At 39.9% G+C, this 16709-nt stretch overlaps 1 protein-coding gene across 2 annotated transcripts; it reads left to right on the top strand.

The window, feature by feature from the left end:
* Positions 1 to 538: 538 nt before the first annotated feature.
* On the top strand, positions 539 to 15247 carry apbb1 (amyloid beta (A4) precursor protein-binding, family B, member 1 (Fe65)). Of its 2 annotated transcripts, XM_032545523.1 has the most exons (15): positions 633 to 804; positions 3686 to 4320; positions 5263 to 5468; positions 5553 to 5612; positions 6963 to 7042; positions 7131 to 7197; positions 7739 to 7885; positions 8271 to 8398; positions 9063 to 9068; positions 9188 to 9302; positions 9388 to 9472; positions 10885 to 10965; positions 11051 to 11166; positions 11989 to 12165; positions 13067 to 15247. In XM_032545523.1, the coding sequence occupies exons 2-15, from the start codon at positions 3708 to 3710 to the stop codon at positions 13220 to 13222; spliced, it is 2037 nt and encodes a 678-aa protein (XP_032401414.1). In that variant the 5' UTR covers positions 633 to 804; positions 3686 to 3707; the 3' UTR covers positions 13223 to 15247. The 2 variants fall into 2 exon arrangements, with proteins under 2 accessions (XP_032401415.1, XP_032401414.1); XM_032545524.1 differs by lacking the exon at positions 9063 to 9068 and having other exon boundaries at positions 539 to 804; positions 13067 to 13222.
* The last annotated feature ends 1462 nt before the right edge of the window (positions 15248 to 16709 follow it).

Here is a 16709-nt window from a genome sequence, read left to right on the forward strand (position 1 = left end):
CAAGGCCTTTTTCTATGAAGCTTTCTAGAAGAGTGGAAATTTTCAATCGCTCCATAGTTAGAGTTAATAATTACCTAACATGAAGTAAAAAAGTGTAATAAAAAACAGCCAAGTTGAGGTTTAATTTTTTTTACTGCAGTAGACTACAGGATAGGTACAGGATTCCAACACATTTTTTTCACATTCACTTTCAATGCTTACATTTTCTCAGCCTTTTTGCCCATTTCGTAACTGGGAATTTTAAAAATAAAAACTTAAGTGTGAACTTATGGCTGACGTTTGGACAGTAGTCAAAGTTTAAAAGATCTGAAAAACGGGAGTCCAAAGCGGAAAGACACTCGAATGGGTGGATGGAAACAGATTTTTGATAGAGATGGGGAAAAATTTGAAGAACAAGGAAAAGAAAGACAAAACAAAGCTTGAGTGTTTACAATATATTTGATAACGTTCACACATTAATATTTCTCCCTCATGTTCTGTATGTGTCCAATGTTCATGTTTTCCCGGAAAACTATGCATGGCAGATTTATCGCACTGAGAACAGATTCAGCGGATGTCACGTCCAAAAGCAGCGAACAGCAGCGTCGCCTTTTCCCAACGTCCCTCCTTCTCTCTGGGAACCGAGGGGCGGCGGTGGGCTCGGGCCGTGACGATTATCCGTGACGCAGGTTCGTCCTCCATCACTAGCAGTGCCCACAGGCTGAAAACACCCAGAATCCGAGCGAGCCATCACGACCAATGGCAATATGTAGTTAACTCGCACGGTTTACCACATTGCGATAGCAGGAGGGTTTGGTGGAGTCGGTAAGTTGACGTTCTTAAAACCGGGTTTGACAAATGAGTCCAGCCGCAGCCATTTTAATAGCGTATTTCTGCGAACGTTAGCCAGCTAGCTAAATGGGAAGCTAGCATTAGCCTAGCAAAGAAAACGGCGATGATGGCGGATGATGCCCGTTACTTCCAGCTGAGTTGCTTGCATCGGAATAGCATGAATATATTCTAAATATAGCATTCAGGGCATAAAGATTGAATGTAAAATGAGTTTTCGTGGATTGTCACTGACTATTTCGGTCGTATTGTCTTCCATAAGGGGTCGTCTTGGCAAATGGAAGGTGAAGCTGCTGAAGTACGTTTGTGATTTGACTAGCCACGCCAGCAGTGAAAGTAACCACAGTCAACGCCAACCCCTAATATATCAACAAGACTCAGACTTCAAAGCAAAAATTGAGACGCTCCCAGTTGTACTATTTTAACAGTGTCTGTCGCAGGGTTCGTATATAATAATCACAACACGGTTATATAAAGGATAGAAAATCCTTTATCAGGATTCCTTCATCCGTCCTGCACAAAGACCGCAAGGCCTGTTTTCCGAGTGCACTTTAATCAGGTGTTGGTAATGTTCAAATGAATTAGTTTATGTTTGTAAAGCCCTTGTCATTTATTCAAAAGTTAATCAGGAGATTTTATAAATGTTAGAAGAACAAGCATGCAGTTTAAAAAAAAGACTATGGAATTTTTGGATACATAAATTGAATATAGCAAACTTTAAACTTCATATTTCTTAAAAGTGAACAAAAGTAAACAGTAATATTAACGACACCTGTTTGAATACTGACATTTGTGGCTTTCCAGGACACAAATATTAAGATTGTTTTGTAAATGAAGTGAGAAGTGGGAGTTTTCTTCTATTTCTCGGAATTACATTCCAGGCAAGAGATGAGAGAAAGTGGAGGTGGAGCAATAACCATGCAATATTTTAAGCATAGCATAAGAAATATTTTACACACCAAGACAATATTGCAAAATCACATTTTGCAATATTGTCCCAGTGTAAAGTAAAGGTATTCAGATCAAAACGGAAATGGACAAGAACTAAACATATTGTCTGTTTGGTTGGTGCTGCGGTGGAGCAGCGGTTAAGCACAAGCTACATAAGGAGGCCTTAGTCCTTGACGGCTATTGCAGGTTCGATTCCCGGCCTCCCTCTCTTTACCTGCTTTCCTGCCTTAGCACTTTCTAATAAAGGCAACTAGAGCTAAAAAAAAAAAAACTCCTTAAAAATATATTTATGTTTGAAATAAAGATAAACATTTCAAAGACAATAATACAGAATTACTTAGCTTTTTAAAAAAAAAAATTACATCTAAAGACAGAACTGCATAAAATATTTTCAACAACTAACTTTCTTATTGTCAATTAGTAGCACAGCTTTTCTAGTTATGTAAAATGAAACAATGTGAAAAAATATATTTGATAGATAACAGACCCTCCTTTTGATGTCTCTTGATGTTTGGCCCTCAGTTTACTTATTTTTCCATTGTGAGGTACCAATCAGATGACCTAAACCAATCAGACGCTGCTTGTATCTGTTTTGTTTTGACTCTGTCCTTTCTCCCTGATGTGGGTGGGATTAGCTGTGTGAGAAACTGATGGTACACAGATCATGGAGCACAAACCTTCTGTGTGTCTGTAGTCGTCGTTGCGTCTCTGACCAGCAGCTTTACAGCCTTAACGTTCATCTCTGAATAAGGAAACTGCTTCCTAAACAAGCTCACTGTAGATTTGATATTAGATCTATTATCTGTATGTCACAGTCTATGCCCATAGGTCTGTAAACTGTCTGCACACACAAACAAATTCAGTGAATAAGAAAAATTGCTGTTCAGTGCAAGATTTAAGTACAGCTGCACAGATATAATAATTTTTCATGTGCCAGAAATAAAATAATTCATTGCAGTTTTTACAGTCTTTGGCAATGAGCGTAGCTAACATAGGGCTGCACAATAAATCAATAATAAAATATATGGTGATAGACACATGATCAATAGCAACAGATAATGTATGAAAGAGTGTTCAATAGTTTCACTGAACTCCAATCCAGAACCGCACAGCATTCTGGGGGATGTAGGCAAAGGAAAGGCTGTAGCTGCTCAGTCTTTCCTGGCTCAGAAAGGTGGGCGGCATCAACAAACCAACTCACTCTCTAGTTACCTAGCAACTGCATGTTGAGCAACTTGTTTAAGGTTTCGCCACCGTGCCTCATAATGGCTTAAAAATAAAAATATCGCGGCGTGGAGGGAAAACTGTAGCTAAAACATTTTCTTAATCCAAGAGATTCTCGACTTATTTTTAGGCTATATACAGTTCTGGAAAAATTAAGAGATCAACACAAAATGATCAGTTCCTCTGATTTGACTTTTTATTAATCTGTGTTAAGAGTAAAATGAACATTGTTCTTTTATTCTATGAACTACTGACATGTCTCCAAAATTTCAAGCAAAAATGTTAGTATTTACTTGCAAAAAAAATGAGAAAAGGTCAAAATCATGAAAAGGATGCAGTGCTTTCAGACCTCAAATAATGCAAAGAAAACAAGTTCATGTTCATTTAGGAACATCGATGCTAATGTTTGAACTCAGGAAGAGATCAGAAATCAATATTTGGAGGAATAACCAGGAGGTTTTCAGTGAGATTCAGTGCAGTGGGCTCTTCATTTTTTCCAGAGCTGTGTATATACCTCATATGCTTTACATTGTTTTAGCATATATATATATATATATAAAAAACGTAATTCTGAAGGCGTGGCTGCTTTTATTTTGCCGTTGCGGTGCGCCACCATCAATTCCCTACAGAGCAAACCCTGATGTCTGTCAGTAAATGAAATCTCTGCGTCGTTTCCCTGCAGACCATTTGGAAGGGAAGCCACCATGGGCGGTCACGACGACGACGGCTCGTACGTCGTAAACAAACAAAAACAGGACGAAGAGCTGAAGAACAAACTGAACGAAGGCAGCCACTGCAACAACGCCAAACGGGTCAAAGAGGGCCAGAACCAGCTGCGCAAAGTCACTGAGAACCAGCAGGACCAGGACCACAACTGCAACATCAACCAGAATGGCAACAAGGACGACTTCCCTCTGCAGAACACCACTCAGGAAGAGCAGCAGGGAAACGAGGAGCAGACCAAGTCCCCCAAAGCGGCCATGACGCCCAGCCTCAGCCAGGAGGAGTCCAAGAACATCCTCAACGAGCCGCTGGTCATCCACGCGCTGGGGTCTGAAGAGGAGAAGGAGAAGGAGCGGGAGGAGGACGACAAGGAGAAAAACAACGACTGCGAGGGGCAGGAGGAGGCTTCGGATGGCGGCGAAGGAGAGAAACTCGCAGAGCGGAGTGATGTTGAGTCTCACAGGGAAGGCGGCGGCGTGGGGAGAAACGCCTGCCTCCTCTTCTCCAACATGAACGGCACCCCGAGTGACGAAGACCCCAGCTGGCCTTCGCTGTCTCAGGACAACTCTGACAATTCTCCAAATGGGAACAGAGGTAATCCGAAGCATTGATGATGCTATGTTCACACAGCAGGTCTTTTTTTTTTCTTTTGCTGAAATCTGATTTGTTTTTGTTGTTTTTTTTTCTTATGCTACTAACTAAACCCAACTGCACTCAGACTTGCCTATGAACGGTTTGGGTTTCCAGAGTGAGCCACATGCACAGAAGCAGAACGTAGCCGTCACACATCAGCGCATCGTTCGCAGAAGTAATAGTGGATCGATTTCAAACGAGAGCCAATAGTATCGTCACAAAATCAGAACAAGACAGCTGATAGCAGCGGCCCTTTGTGGTGCATTTACTGCAACTTCTGTAGAGAAGATGGATGTGTAGTTGGTCGGATTTGTCTCCGATTTCGTACTACATATGAAATATATGGAAGTGGCACAATTCAGATTTTTATTCTTTTTTTTCTTGAGGTGAAAAGATCGGAACTGAGCCATTCAGACTGCAGTAGATAACTCGGATATATTTTGCATATGAGCAAAAGAAAAAAAGCTCCTATTTGGTTGCATTGTCCTGCTTTGTGAACGAAGCCTGAATCTGTTGAACACACTAGCACTGACAGGACAGGCTTTCTTCCTACGTGATGTTATTCTGAGTCAACGCCACCCAAGCAGAACCATGGCTCAGTACTGACCACGAAATGATGTCATCACCCCACGGTTTAATTGGTGTCAAAAATATTTGCATTTAGCACTTAATGTGAAGAAATCTTTGTAAACTGAGATCTACATCATAAACTGCTCATTGGAATCTTCTTCCTTACTGGTTCATCCAAAGGTTTTTTGTTATTTTTCTTGTCATATTTATTCAAAAATGTGTTGAAAGATTTTAATAGATTCCTGTTGGATCTGAGCCTTCTTAACCACCAGGCCCCTTTTCTTGTTTGTTTTGTTCATATTTCTATTTGTATTTATTTTGTTGAAACCATAGAATCTTTCTGGGACTCCAGCGCGTTTGAGACGGACACGGACCTGCCTTCCGGGTGGATGAGAGTGCGCGACACGTCAGGCACGTATTACTGGCATATTCCCACAGGCACCACCCAGTGGGAGCCTCCGTCACCTCTGGGGAAGGTCGGCGACTCCATGATGTCCTCCACCATGTCTCTGGAGACCACGCCCTGCGAGGAGCCGGAGGTGAGGGCAGCTGAACGCCTGGCTTAGTGACGGGTGGCTCAGAAACAGAGTCAGACATTTCATAGAAAAAACTCTGTTCTGTAGGAAACCTGGGCTCAGCTTTCCAGCACAGATGATGGTGGCGATGAAGGGGAACTGTGGAAGGTTAGATAAAGTCACACTCACTACTCTTAACTACTTTATTTCCTGGAGAAACAGCATCTTGTGTGTTTCTCTTTTTTTCATTTTTTAATTGCTGTGGAAGCAGATGTGGAGTTCAGTCCCTCAGTACCAGGATGTTTGCAATGTTTTTTGGGATTGCTGTTGACTAAAATGACTCACTTTGTGGCACCTTTCTTCAAAGAGTTGTAATCAAAGTTGCAATTTATTTTTTATTTTTGTCAAAACCTGGTTTCCTCCCTGATTCTTTGCTTGTTCTATTGCGGGAAAAATGATTTCTTTTAAATATGTGAAAAGTAACAATTTTTGTCCATAAATGAAAGAGGATTGAGTTTATTCCTGGCATAGTAAGGGATGTACAGTATGTAACAACAACATTAGTATTCTTGTCAACAAGCTTAACATGATAAACTGGCGTGGATTCACTATTTAGCTAACATTATCTGAATGCAGCAGCTTTACCCCACTTACTGTTTGCTTGCCTTTTGGCTGGTTTTCAAGAGACGTCATGAAACAGGAACTTAAGCTAGAAGGAGGCTCAGGATTGGTCAAAATTCTGCCGAATTGCAGCGATTGGTCGGAAAAGAAGGAAATATGGAAAACGTTCATGCAATTGGTCAGATTTGGGGGGAAAAGTTGTGATGGTTTGTGAAAGTTGCAAGTTTGCACAAAATTTGCAAATGATGAGTGAATTTGTGATTTGAACTTCCTGGAGGGATTGATAGATACTTGGTGTTATTTCATGTTCCACCTCACTGCCTGTACACGGTGTTTAATTCTACAGTGATCTGTCATTTTCCATACAGGTACTGGAGCTAGTGAAAGGCTGTATGTTGGAAACGATGCCATTTAACTGGGTCACTATCTGCCTCTTATGGTCTTCCTACGAAATTATACGGAAGAGGATTTAGGCTCACTGGGGGGAAAAAAACAATTCTGGCTTTAATGCATTGTTGAAAATAAAATAATAGTAAATTTCCACCAAATTTTTTTCACAAAAAATACCCCATTTCTTTCTAGCTTAAATGTGATGTTTGAAACTCAGAAATTTAAAAAAAAAGTTTTTTTTTTTAGAACATTTTGGAGAATTCTAGAGTTTTTGTCAGAAATGTCCTTCTTTTCTTTCTTTTCTTCTGTCAGTAGTGTGTGCCGTCGCAGAATGCTGACTTGATCTCAGAAGATTAAAGTCAGAATTCTGAGAAACAGTCGTTCTTTTCTTCTTTTTTTCCGTGGCCCTAATCCTCCTCTGTGAGCTGTAGCGTTGTGTCAAGTTGTCATCGTCATTTACGCTCTTTGGCAAAACTTACTAACATAAACTGCCATGTTTGTCCTCAGGAGGAGGGAGAAGCTGCATCTGACCAGAGTCTGAAAGAGTTTGAAGGAGCAACTCTACGCTATGCATCTATCAACTTAAAGTAAGCAGCAGGATTTTATATTTACGGTCTAAATGCTGCCAGTCTTAACCTTCTTTTAAATGTATTCTTTATTCTTTTGTTTTTGCAGCTACAACTGCTCCCAGTCAGAGGAGGAGGGAAAGATCGCTCCACGGTGCACAGATCTAGAGACCAAGGTGAATAAGGAATCAGTTTGGGGAAAAACCCTTAGGACAAATGTGGCAAATGCTTTGCTTCTTTGTAGATGCATAAAAAAAGGAACAGAAGTTATTCTGGCCTGAAGGGGATTATTATTATTAGTTAGTTTTTTTTTAACTTTTCCTGCCAGCTAGATCTCTTTAATCTGGGGCCTAAAAAAAAGCAAAACCGTGATTATGAGCAAGAGAAAAAATGTCAATATCAGGTTTTTGGGATTTTTTATGGTACATTTTAAAACATCAGTTGATCCATTGTTAAAATACATAATCATGAAATGGTGAAAAATAGTAAAACAGTAACAAAAGTAAATAAACCACAGTTAGGATTTCAAATGACTATTTAGTCTCTGATACAGAATCAGTCATAGACTGGAGAAAAGAGACGAGTTCTTAGCTGACATTTAAAGCCGCATAAACATGTAGAGGTTCGCTGTTCCACCGTCTTTAATCAGAAACTGAATTTAAGAATCCCCAGGCGCCCGAGCGTATGAGTTCATCATGTTGTCTCTGTCGCTGTCAGTGTTTCGCCGTGCGCTCTCTGGGCTGGGTGGAGATGTCCGAGGAGGACCTGGCGCCCGGAAAGAGCAGCGTGGCCGTCAACAACTGCATCCGGCAGCTCTCCTACCACAAACACAACCTCCACGACGCCGCTGGGATCTGGGGGGAGGTGAGAGTCGTCACCTGACTCCTCTGTCGCCACAGCAACACAATCCGCGCGAGAACTTGCACTCCTTGAAAATGTTGAGGATTCATGCGCTGAGTCCAGCCTGTTCTTGTGAAGCTCCCACAAATTCTTGAATGGGCTTTGCTTAACAATCCTATTAAGTCTGACGTTATCCCTTTTGCTTCTGCACTTTTTCCTTCCACTCAACTTTCGGAATGCATTTTTCTAAATATACAAGTTGCTGATTTTCTAGGACTTAATTTGTGGTTTTCATTATCTATAGACTATAATCATCAACATTACAAGTTGAATTCCTTTATGCTCTGTAATGAAAAAAATTCAAATGTTGCGTGTTGTTCCTCATGCTGAGCGTGTGCGCCCCCTGCAGGGTAAGGACATGCTGATGGTCCTGGAGAACGACACCATGAACCTGATCGACCCTCTGGGCCAGACTCTGCTTCACTCTCAGCCAATCGGAAGCATCCGTGTGTGGGGCGTCGGCAGAGACAACGGAAGGTCAGACCTGGCAATAAGGCGGCGTGTAGTTTTCCGCTCTGACATGTCATATTTTAGTTTCTGATGTCGTATTTAATGGATTCAGGGTTTCCCACAGGAAACCTGCTAACGCCAGTGTGGATTTTTGTACTTTAAAAATATTAACATTTTTAGAGTACATGTACAGTCCATGTAACAAAACCTATATTTAATAGTTATCTCATCGATATAGTATCTATTTCATTTTAGCTAAACTAAATAGTGGAAATTTATCAATTATAAATTATATAATATTAAAACATGCAGTACAATTATGAACAATTATTTTTTTAAATTTCATCAAAAAAACTAAATTAGCATCTATAAAAAAAAAGCCAACAATTGGATAATATGAAATATTAATATTGGATATTTATATTAAGTAATATAAAATGTAATATACTCAGTTGAAGTGCAGGTGATCTTCCTGACTGGCGGATTCTGTTGTGTTGGTTTGTCTCCATTTAGCTATTTATTAAAAACAAGGAACTCTGTATATGTGGCTTCTGCTGCCCTCTGCTGGATGTTTTCTACAACTTCAGCTGAAATATCCCACTAATCCTTTCTGCCATCTGGATTCTAACAGCTGTCTTGTTTGTTTGTTGTTTTTTTCTGTCTTTCATGCTGCTCTATCCATCCTTAACAGGGAAAGGTATATTTTAACAATTACTCTTTGGAAAATGTATTATATGTGATTCTGCATGTTTTACGTTAATAAAAGTAGAACTAAAAACGGGGGGAAAAAAATTTGCTTTTGGTTTTCCCCTGTAGGGATTTTGCTTATGTTGCTCGGGACAACCTCACCCAGGTGCTGAAGTGTCACGTTTTCCGCTGCGATTCGCCCGCCAAGAACATCGCCACCAGCCTGCACGAGATGTGCTCAAAGGTCGGTTTTTCCTCCGATTTCATTTTAACGTATTCAGGTTATTTTCCCCCTGAAAATAATATACAGTGTTACTATTTCTCTTTAGATCATGACGGAGAGAAAGGCAAACAAGCCAGGCGTGCGCAGACTCAACTCTGACCCAAGTAAACCGTTTGGCATCCCTGTTGAAGGTAAAATGGAAACATTTGAACATTTGAACATTTTTCTGTTTTATTAACTAGGCCTGTCGCGATAAATCAATTAATCATACGATAAATTAAAACTACCGACGTCATTTTAATTATCGGCATTATCGTCTCTTCCGGTCTTTTTCTCTTTCTGTTAATGACACTGAACGAAAAAAAGGCTCAACTCCGGTGCTCTCCACTGACTCCTCCCTTCCTCATTTCCTCAGTGTAAAGACCAGCGCACACTACACGATCTTAGAGCTGTTGGCCGATTGTCGGCCCATTTTCAAAACCTGACAGACCACACATTAGCCGACAGAAATCCTAGGTATAACGGTTCGATCGGGTTTGGTCCTGCCGTGTGGTGTCCAACAATGGGCACAAAATAATGGCTACAAGTCCAGTGAACTAATTTTAAAACCAGGCATTAATCAATGCTTTACTACAATCTACTTGCAATGCATGTGGCTAGTGTCAGCGTAAAGTCCTGACTGAATGAAAATCATTATAACCTATTTACGTCACCTTAACGAAGAACAGCTGAAAAGTTACCGGGTTTATCAACTGCGGTAACAATTTAGCTCCAACTCCTCCCCTTGTCATTTCTGTATACTTTGCACAAAATGTTGAATAAACATTAATGTTGTTTCCACATATCATCTCCAATGTCCGCTGGACTTCGGGTTGCAGCTGTTTGGGATTCCCCTCTGTAATTTTCCCTCAGAAAGCAGGAGGAGAATCCAGGCTTTCTGATTGGCTACCTGTCACATTCAACAGGCTGCGTTAAAGCGCCCAGTCGGGGAAAACCCCTGATTTGGATCGGAGCGGCAACGACGATCTACCGTAACACACCAAACACTACAGAATGATCAGTTATGAAATCGTAAACGACAATCTTAGAACGACCAACGTTCTAAGATTGTCTTAAGGGGAAAATCGGGGCAAAAAAATCATGTAGTGTGAACTATTGCATCAGGTAGTCGATGTGCCCATTTTCTCTATTTAAATCTAATTATTACTGAAGGGCAACATAATATACAGACTTCATAATCTGCAGTCTTTTGGTTGAATGCAGTATTTATTTCCACTTTGGCTTTATGTTTAGTTTTTATTCAAGTACATTTTTTGTTAATGGAGACTGAGAATCCATTTTATTTTTGGTTGTTTTGTTTATTTTGTTTATCAGTTCCAGTGTTAAGTGTTCTTTTGAAAATAAAGTGTATCTATCTTTGGCAGGAAATCGCATGCATTATTACGTCATTTCCATTAAATCAGTGTAAAAAGGTCTTCAAACAATATTATCGTTTATCGCAATAATTTTTGAGACAATTAATCGCTCAGCAAAATTTGTTATCGTGACAGGCCTATTATTAACCGAGACAATCGAGTAATAAAAATATTTTCTGCCTCAACAGAGTTTCCTGCTCCAAAAAACGAGCTCTTCCAGCGCTTCCATGTTTATTACCTTGGTTGTATACCAGTGGCCAGACCAGTCGGTGAGCAAAGTCAGAGATTTCAACCGCATTATTAATACAATTTTTATTGAATTTGACTGAATATTTCTTTGTGCGTTTCTGACAGGAATGGAGATACTGAATGAAGCGTTGGAGTTTGCGATGGCTGGCAGGGATAAAAACGACTGGACTCCTGTTTCTGTCAACGTGGCACCAGCCACCCTCACTATACTCTCAAAACAGGTACAAACTTCACCATGGCAACCAGGCCTGTCACGGTAACACGTTTTACTGGATGATAAATTGTCCCAGTAATTGTTGAGATAAATAATATTGTTGTCTTGAAATCATTTTCAAGTTATAGATCGATATTGACATAAGAATTAAGTTAAACTTTTAATTTTGTAAGAAATGCTCTTAATGCTGGAACTGGAAGACACTTTAAAAATCCAGAATAAAAACAATAAGTAAGAGAAACCAACTCTGTATTAGAGCTCATTTCAATTTGTCATTTGGTTAACACTAGCATTACCAGGGTTGAATTGCTTAATACCACAACAGATTTAATGTATTGATTGTAATATTTGTCTGCTGTATGTTTCAAAATTGACGTGTTTTTTTTTAAAAAAAAGCCTGTCACAATAAATCAATGAATCGCATTGTAAATTAAAATGAGCTCCACAACTTCCTCTCTGATCATTAATATGTTCTGAAGGGCAGTTTTCTTTACAGAAACATAATAACCCATTTTATTTATGGTTTTTGTTGTAAATGGTTTTTATTTCAGTTTTATTTATTGTTCTTGGATGTCATTTTATTCTGGATATTTAAAATACCTGTTCATTAGTCTTGAGAGGACAAATTAGCATTATTATCCCATCATCAATATATTACTTGAAAACAATATTATCATTTATCTCAATAAAAACTGGGACGACTTATCATCCAGCAGAATGTCTCATCTCGACAGGCCTAATTGTGGAACGGTAGACATCTTGTATTAGCGATTTAATTCCTGGTGATGTGACTGAATGATTTCGTCCTGCCGACGCCTCTCCCCCCCAGGATGACGAGGTCCTGTCGGAGTGCAGGGTGCGCTTCCTGTCGTTCATGGGCGTGGGGAAGGACGTCCGCACCTTTGCTTTCATCATGGCCGAAGGCCCGCAGGAGTTCACCTGCCACATGTTCTGGTGTGAGCCCAACGCTGCCAGTCTGAGCGAGGCCGTTCAGGCTGCTTGCATGGTGAGTCTCAGAAGAAGGAATGCCATGGCAAACATGTTGCAGATGGAACGGTTCATAAAAATCGGATCGGACTGAATTGCACATGCAGAGTTTAGTTCTAGTTTTAGTCAATAAAACTGGTCACGCAAGAATGAGAGTCTGTAGGAAAGGGCCAGTTCTACTTCCTACGGATATTTGGGCCTTGAAAGAATAAAAGAATAGCTGGAACTCACTATGTAAGATTTGAGAAGAGTGCACACCTCCATATTGCAGCAAGGCTGATACATTGAATGTTCATTGCTAAAATTAGTTTTATAGCCCTCTTTAATCGAACTATAGTTGTTGTCCGGTTCGCTTGGGAAGGTGTGACTGCGTAATCAAACTCTGATGCACCTGAAAATCTAGTTCTCTGTTTGGGTCAAGTGAACTCTGGTGCAGTTTGAACGCATATGTGAACGCCAAGCCAAGCTGCTCTAAAAGCAGGAAGCAGACTGTAGCGCAAGGCAGTTTGAATAAATGGAGCCAAAACAAACAAGCCAGTCTAGTGCTAGCTAGAAATGGCTCATAGTCTTTAGCCAAAGACAAAAGAGAAATCCAACAACCGCTAAAATCTGACACTTATTTTGTTTACATTTGGTGCAGAAAGAAGTTGCGCTCGGCATCTTCTTCAGAGGTTTTTGTGTCGTTTCCTTCAGTAGTTGTTGGTGCAGCGCCACCCCAGGCGATTGGGGGAACAGGTTTTTCATAGTGTTTGGTTTGTTTGACACATTGCAGTGTGAAAGCAAACTGCACCAGCTGAAACGTTGCAACTTTGCTCCCCAATCGAACCGAGTCTACCGTTCTATCAGGTATGAAAACATCCCTATTTAACACCACTAACCCTCTGGAGTTTTTTTTTTTTGTTTGTTTGTTTGCTTTTCAGCTTCGCTACCAGAAGTGTTTGGATGCCCGCCCCCCCAGCCTGGCCTCCTGCCTGCCCACCCCTCCCGCTGACTCCGTGGCCCGCCGGGTTAAGAAAGGTGTTCAGAGTCTGCTGGGCACCTTTAAGAGCTACAGGTCAGGTTCTCAGTCCCCGTAAGCCGGCGAGAGGACCCTCTACTGTCCGCCAAACGCCAATGTCCAATCACAGCAGGGCCCCTCCTCACCCCCCCCACCTGTCCCCTTTAATCCACCTTGCCGCCGTCTCTCGTGTGCAGTCTGTAGTGTCTTTAGTGTGAGGTAGATCTTCACACAAACCCCTCACATCAAACATCATCTTTGTGTTTTTTTTAACAAAATCGTTGAATGTTTGACACGGATGTAATATTTTCACCCGCCGACACAAGAATTCCCACCGAAGCGCTCCGCCGGTCGTCAACCGCAGAACTTTCTGTACCGTCTTATGGCGTCATAACCCCCCACCCCCGTAGTCGTACGTCTCCCAGGCGATGTAATTTAGTCTTCCAGTGACCTCCTCCACTGACTGGATCGTAGTGCGTTCTCTTGTCATTCTGCATGGACATTCGCAATTTCAGCGCTAGCGTGCAATAACCAGATGTTTCCGTGATGATTTTTTTAAAATGTTATCTTTAGTAACGAGCGGGTCTTCATGGATCGAGCGCAAGAGGCTTAAATGGAACAAACAGAGCCATGATGAAAGTCATTCTCTCCTGGCGATAATAGTAATAAAACTGCAAACTCTGGGTTTTCTTCACAACTGTTTACCACCAACAAAAAGCGACTGAATCGTACTGTATACTCTCACCACGAGCTGCATGTTTTGATAGCGTAGATGACTGCTGTCTGCAGCAGGGTAGTGCTCAAGAGCCATCAGTGTAACCTATAAATATATATATATATTTTTTTTGTGTGTGTGTTTCTGTATTGGGGGGGGAAATGAGGAAGTTAGAGCTGATGTGATTTTTGTGTACCATAGGCATGTCACTCTAGTTAGTGTCAGTGTTTATCTTTAAGCTAGCTTAGGGAGTTAAACCTCTTGTGTAAAAGAGAATTTTTGTTTTATTTTCTGTTTGTTTTGGTGTATGTGTGTGTGTGTGTGTGTGTGGGTGTGTGTGTGGCCCCCGGTCTTTCTGGTTATTTTATTATTATTCTTTTTTTTTTTTTTTTTTTTCACACACTAAAGTGTAAACACCAAACACGATTTCTACATTAACTCGTTAAATTTAGTTTTTATAAAGACTCACACTACTAGCCGAGTTGTATTTTACCTTCGTGTCCGTCGTAAGTGGTCAGTACTGTATGTAGCACAATAGTAAAGCTCATCCCTAATGTTGAGGACGCCGTGTGGAAGGCGTTTCAGAGCATTACATGAATCAACTTCTAGTCTGATTCACCCAGATAAGAAAGAAGAACGAACAGCATTTTTGGTGTTTTTGGGTTTAAACCACAAATTTTGACAGTTAAAAAATTGCCCACCTAAATTATTAAGGGCCAAAAATGCCACAGTTTTCTATAAATGTCAATTAAGTAAAATTACTCTTAGTATTTTCAATTGTTTTAGTACTTTATAGGACATAACAGTGGTAGTATTTAAAAGGATTTAAATCTTTATTTTTTATAATCCCAGAGCACCATGAATTGATCTGCATGTCATCTGCTGTGCAGAATAATCAATGTAATCTGTGCTTTCTATCCGATGAGCCTTGATGAAAGTTTAAGGAGCATGTATCTTTATTTTTACAACAGTTTGGGCTGTTTTTAGCTTTATAACTTTTTATTATTGCTCAGATTGACAAAATCTAAATTGTGAAAAACACAAGTAGGCTCTAGGACACTGGGAACAAATCCGAAGAGCGTTTGGAAGACCAAACGTGAGCATCCTACTGGCAGTGAAAATACGCAGAGAGCTGCCATCAGAGGCGCTCTTTCATTTGGCTCAGACACCGAAGAAAATAACTACTGTACTGATTTTACTGGTAGTGAAAAACATTTTTGTTGTTCTGGCTGTTGACTTCCTGAAAAACATTTTTCTGATAGCTTAAGGATTTATTTTATTTTATTTTTTTGTAAATTAGTGCTAATATGAATATGTATGCTTTTTAAACTCTTTCATGACAGGCTGAAGCACAGGAAATATTAAATAAATACTGAACTTTTCCGTTTTTAAAAAATAAATGTCATTGTTAATGATTTAACATATTTAGTTGTGTTTTTAGTAGTAAACTAACACATTTCTATACATACTGAGATATTTGTTAGATTGTGGCACTTTAGGCCCTTGGTGCTCATCAGCTGTAACTGAACAAAGTTTTGTCAGGTAAATCGGAAAACACGGTGCCAAAAGGGATTGTCATTCCGTTAAACATACAAACACCAAACATTTGGTAACACTTTATTTGAGGGGTTGTGAATAATTCTGTCATGACCCTGTCATAAACATGACATAAAACCTGTCATGAAGATGAGTAAGTCTTCATGAATATTTATGACTGTTGTCATAAAGTGTTATTTGGTAAATCATGACACTTTTAATACAAAGTTAACATTATTCAAAATGTCTGTTATGACAAATTGACATTAACCAAGAAATCATGAGCTGACAAATTTGTTATAAAAGTATTACTGATTAAACTTTCAAAATTATGTAGCTTTATGTTATTAAAGCTAAAGTTTAATGACAGGTGTTATGTCATGTTTATGACGGTGTCGTGACAGTCTTGTTCACAACCCGTCAAATAAAGTCTTACCAAACTTTTAAGCATATCTAAGAGACACAAACACATTCACGTTCAGAGACGTTCGCTGCGGCGATTCCTGTGACGGATCTTTTCGTCATATCTGGTTGTGAAAGCAACGCTGTGTCTGTCATGGCTCCCAAAAGTCTTTCCAACTTCGTCACGACATGAGATAAAACACTACAGAAGTCGACTCTACGTTCACTCATGTAACTAACTGCCTTGTCACTCACGTGTCACATGGAGTTATTGTTGTTTTCTCCACATGGTTTTCTGAAGATTGCCGTGTCCGGTCTGATGATTAAAAGAAAATTGATTAATTTATTACTGGTCATGTAAATTAGGTGTAAAAAAAAAAAGGATGTATATAAAAGTCACTGCACAATAAATGTGGACATATCATCAATGTTTTCCGTTGTGGGTTTGTTTTTTCATGTTAATGTACACCATGGAGTTTAAAGAGGTAGTATTCTATATTTTCCAGCCACATTTTGCCATTTTATAGCAGAGTCAGGTAATTGTTACCTTCAGTTATTATAAAAAGGCTATTTATCAAATATGACAAAAGATTTCACTTGGCAATTTAACGCCTTGAAATTGGGCCTCTGTCTCTTTAAGAAGCTCCTGGTCTTTTCGATGCTCCGCCTTCAGGAAGTCATTATTGACTTGACCACTTGTCACGTGAACAAGTTAATTCGCGTGATTTTAATTGTGTTACTTATTTAATGGAAACACAATTGCCAAAGAAAAATTGCTTTCAACATTATCAAAATATTGACAAAAGTTTTGTGCACATTTGTAATGGAAGCGCAGGTACTGCGACCCAACCCTGGATAACCGGTTCATTCCAAAGTAGCAGGTGTTGACCCGTCTACATGTAAATTACTTTTT

Source organism: Xiphophorus hellerii, chromosome 18, assembly GCF_003331165.1.
Source record: "Xiphophorus hellerii strain 12219 chromosome 18, Xiphophorus_hellerii-4.1, whole genome shotgun sequence".
NCBI classification, from domain to species: domain Eukaryota; kingdom Metazoa; phylum Chordata; class Actinopteri; order Cyprinodontiformes; family Poeciliidae; genus Xiphophorus; species Xiphophorus hellerii.

Excerpts from the sequence above, each read along its gene's own strand:
- apbb1 (XM_032545524.1), top strand. The coding sequence starts at position 554 with ATGTCACGTCCAAAAGCAGCGAACAGCAGCGTCGCCTTTTCCCAACGT. Across the intron at positions 10,966-11,050 it reads ACCAGTGGCCAGACCAGTCG|GAATGGAGATACTGAATGAA; the intron begins GTGAGCAAAGTC and ends CGTTTCTGACAG. Across the intron at positions 12,166-13,066 it reads CCGTTCAGGCTGCTTGCATG|CTTCGCTACCAGAAGTGTTT; the intron begins GTGAGTCTCAGA and ends TTTGCTTTTCAG.